Raw genomic sequence first — 3,467 nt, 5'->3', positions numbered from 1 at the left:
TAAACATGATAACATAAAATAAGAACCGCAAAATAAAATAAGTTCACACAGAAAACTTTAACAAGAGCCGTACCCATCAAGCAGAAACATGACTAAAGAAACATAGGAATGTTCAAATGAAAATTTTGCTCAGTCCGCAAAAATAAGAGGCATATTCAAAAGAAACAGGCCATGTGTATCAATTTATATCACACAGCTGGTGCCACCATGAACCTGCAAAAAGCCACCCATAAAAACGATGGAATCAATTATTAAAACTTTTCGTAAGAGTCATATTTCAACATGCTACGCACACAAACACATAATGTCTTGAAACGATGACAGCTTCAAGGTACATGTCAAAATAAATAAGAAAAAACTACGAGCATGTCTCTAGCTACAACCATTGAACATTAAATGTGTTTTGCTACTACTTTGGAAACACTAATTGCTACTGCAACTACAGGGGAGTGATATCAAGCATATTCTCCCTGAGCAAACTTGTTCTCAGGATAAAAGACGGCGACCACTGTATTCCCACCAAATTTCCTCCCATTCAATGCTTGCCGGGCCTTTGATGATGCATCTGTGTCTGCATATTCCAGGAATACCTGAAAAGAAAAGTTACTGGTATTTTTTTCAGACACACAAGGTAAGTAATTTGGTAGTAAGTCATCACCAAAAACACGTAACACAGTGTTGGACCAATATCACCAGCAAATCATATTGATTTAAGGATGACATAGAATATTACCAGTCATTTCACTAAGCAATTAAGATCCTAGTATTTTGACTGGGTGGTAAAGAAAAGGAAAAAAATTAGTATAATTGGCATTCACAAGCAAGGTGATGCACAAGGATCTATAGACTGCTTTTCAATTTATATAATAGATGAAACTGCTATCGACTTAATATCCTCAGACTTACCTTTCCAACACCTGGATACGGTTCATTATTTGGGCCTGGCCGGGGGATGACAACATTCACCAATTTACCTGTAAAAACAACTCAACCAAATATCTTACAAGCTCTAAAAGAAAGTTCTTATATAAATTATTTAAGCAGTATCAAATAGAATGCGAAAGGGATAACAAGGTGGGTACCGTATTTTTCACCCTCGCCCCTCATGTCATCCAATATATCTTCATATTCTTCATCGTCCTTCAGTTCGTCTTCATTAATAGCTTGTGATAAACATATTACCTTTGTTGGAAGGGATCCAGCTTGATACACAAGCCTCTGCAAAATATTCAGGAAAACATATTATACAGATCATTCTCACTATTGTACATAGATAAGGTAGTTCATCTGAAACAAAAGCTAATTGTTCAGATAATTAAGCTAAAGTCAACAGATTGTTCACACTAATAAAGGATCCATATGCAGTCCAACACAACTTCAAAAGATTATTTGCAGCAGTGAAGAACTGTGGGAGAAATACAAACAAAGGAAGGACTTGGATATTCACATCCAAGAGGGAGATGGTAGAATTTCACAACACATGCTTGAGTTTGATAGATTTCAAGCTGATTAGAAACTTCAAAATTAGAGTTACAGATAGCATTAAAAGGCTATAAAAGCTAGAATAATTCAATAAACAGATGCAACAGAAGAAAATAGAGCTCCAATCCTCTAATAAAGCAAAAAAATAAAAATAAAATAAAATTTGACAGCAATCCAGGAACCAAGAATTGTTAAAACATGGAACAATAGGAATAAACAAAAGGCTATTAACATGTTTTGACACAAGCAATAACATCACATAGACTACTGTCAGATAGGAGTGAATGCCAATATGGGAATGGCTGCACCTCAATTAAGCATACGTTATCATACAAGCAATAGCAGCACATAAACAAATATCTGTTTGGGGAAATGCAACGTACATGTTCACCATGTTTCTAAATATTCTTCTAGAAAGCGTGCAATACTTAAATAAATTTATCCAGATCAAGCAAAGTGAAGTTACTGCTCTAATAATATCTTTTAGATATGATTCTCACTGAATGATTGGATCTATAATGCCAAAAATTGGTTAAATATAAGAGAGAAGACTTCCCAAAACTGGCACCTGCAATTGCCGTAGTCCATCATTGACAACATCCGCAGCTTACCCAGACCAAAGACATCATTCCAAGTATTTTAACCAGCATGTATTGTTGGTTTAACCAAATTAGAGGAATAAAATTGAAATACAAGCTACAACAGAAGCAAACAAGTTTAAAGGCAACTGGTGAAAGCATCAGAGATGAACCATGAGAGACAAAGAAAGGCACCCAATCACAATATAGTGATGAAGAAATATATATGTTTGGACTTTTGACAGTCCATGCAGTCACAACTCAGTTCTACTCGGTAGACAGTCAATAGGAGGCCTCACTTATAATATCATGCGACACAGTTGTAATGTACCAGAATATTATACTTTCAGTGATTTACCTGCAAAGCTACTTGTTGTTGAGCCTGTAGCAACACACTTTCTTGCTCTGGTCTAGGCTGAGCAGCACCTTGGTTTGCTCGTCTAACAGTAAGTGTTTTATCTCCCATTTTGATACCATTAAGAGCTGCACATGCAATGTCGGTAACAGAGAGGTCTTGGTAAACACAAAAGGCATAGCCTTTTGAGTTTCCAGTTTCCCTGTCCTTTACCAGATCAAAACCTCGAAGTAGCCCAAAAGATTCAAGCAACTCCCTGACCTGTGCTTCAGTAAAATAGTATGGCAGCCCACCGACAAAAATACGATCAGGCCCTTCAAGCCCACCAGCAGAACCTGGTGTCAGCCCAACAGCAGCAAGGTTCAGATTTGGGTTGGGTTGGCTAGGGCCAAGTGCAGCAGCAAGTGAAGGATTGTAGTCACTAGGTCTTCTAACCTTTACTGGTGCACCCTGCACACCATATATATACATATATATATATGATTTATTAAATCAACAGTAGATACATAATTTTCAAAAACCTCATAAACTTAATGGTTAGCTAAATCATCCAGACAACTATGATGAAGCTAACAAACCATGATATAAGATGGTGTGTCATTTTGGTTTTTATCACTAAGAACGAAATGATGAAGATTTTTTTTTTTACAGACTTCTTTTCTCTATTTAAACTCAAAAGCTCATAAGTTTTGAGGGTAAAAAGAGTTAACTTCAAAAATAAAATTTATTTTAGTAGCTGTGACTATGAGGGCATTTAAGAATAATCCCAAAAAAAGATGAGGATAATTTAGAGATGAAAATCTGAATATTAGCTTTTAAAAACATCTTCTATCCAAAAGCTATTATTTTTAGCCTTGACATTGTTCCTGATTTTAAAAAAGAAGAAACTCTTTTCAATTGTCAACCAAACATCTTTTTCAAGGTTGGGAAGAGTTTCCAATGATCACAGAAACTGTTTTTAAGCTTCTCAAACGCAATGCCAAATGCCCTAGGGCTTAAAGCATAAGGTAATACGCACAGTAAACTAGTTTGTTCCCACTTGCCAATTATGT

At 35.9% G+C, this 3,467-nt stretch overlaps 1 protein-coding gene across 2 annotated transcripts; it reads right to left on the bottom strand.

Annotated features, from left to right (window-relative positions):
* Positions 1-230: 230 nt before the first annotated feature.
* On the bottom strand, positions 231-2,901 carry LOC120276702 (splicing factor U2af large subunit B-like). Of its 2 annotated transcripts, XM_039283381.1 has the most exons (5): positions 2,419-2,901; positions 2,051-2,089; positions 1,083-1,218; positions 907-974; positions 231-590 (listed from the first exon to the last, which is right to left on the bottom strand). In XM_039283381.1, exons 1-5 carry the CDS (start codon positions 2,884-2,886, stop codon positions 456-458), a joined length of 846 nt encoding a protein of 281 aa, XP_039139315.1. In that variant the 5' UTR covers positions 2,887-2,901; the 3' UTR covers positions 231-455. The 2 variants fall into 2 exon arrangements, with proteins under 2 accessions (XP_039139315.1, XP_039139316.1); XM_039283382.1 differs by lacking the exon at positions 2,051-2,089.
* Positions 2,902-3,467: the final 566 nt, after the last annotated feature.

The sequence above is a fragment of the Dioscorea cayenensis genome, chromosome 15, assembly GCF_009730915.1.
Source record: "Dioscorea cayenensis subsp. rotundata cultivar TDr96_F1 chromosome 15, TDr96_F1_v2_PseudoChromosome.rev07_lg8_w22 25.fasta, whole genome shotgun sequence".
Taxonomy (NCBI): Eukaryota; Viridiplantae; Streptophyta; class Magnoliopsida; order Dioscoreales; family Dioscoreaceae; genus Dioscorea; species Dioscorea cayenensis.
Note: the sequence above shows the minus strand (reverse complement) of the source record. Positions and strands in the feature narration are given on the sequence as shown.

Excerpts from the sequence above, each read along its gene's own strand:
- LOC120276702 (XM_039283381.1), bottom strand. The coding sequence starts at position 2,886 with ATGTATATATATGGTGTGCAGGGTGCACCAGTAAAGGTTAGAAGACCT. Across the intron at positions 1,219-2,050 it reads ATGGACTACGGCAATTGCAG|AGGCTTGTGTATCAAGCTGG; the intron begins GTGCCAGTTTTG and ends AATATTTTGCAG. Across the intron at positions 591-906 it reads CGTATCCAGGTGTTGGAAAG|GTATTCCTGGAATATGCAGA; the intron begins GTAAGTCTGAGG and ends TTTTCTTTTCAG.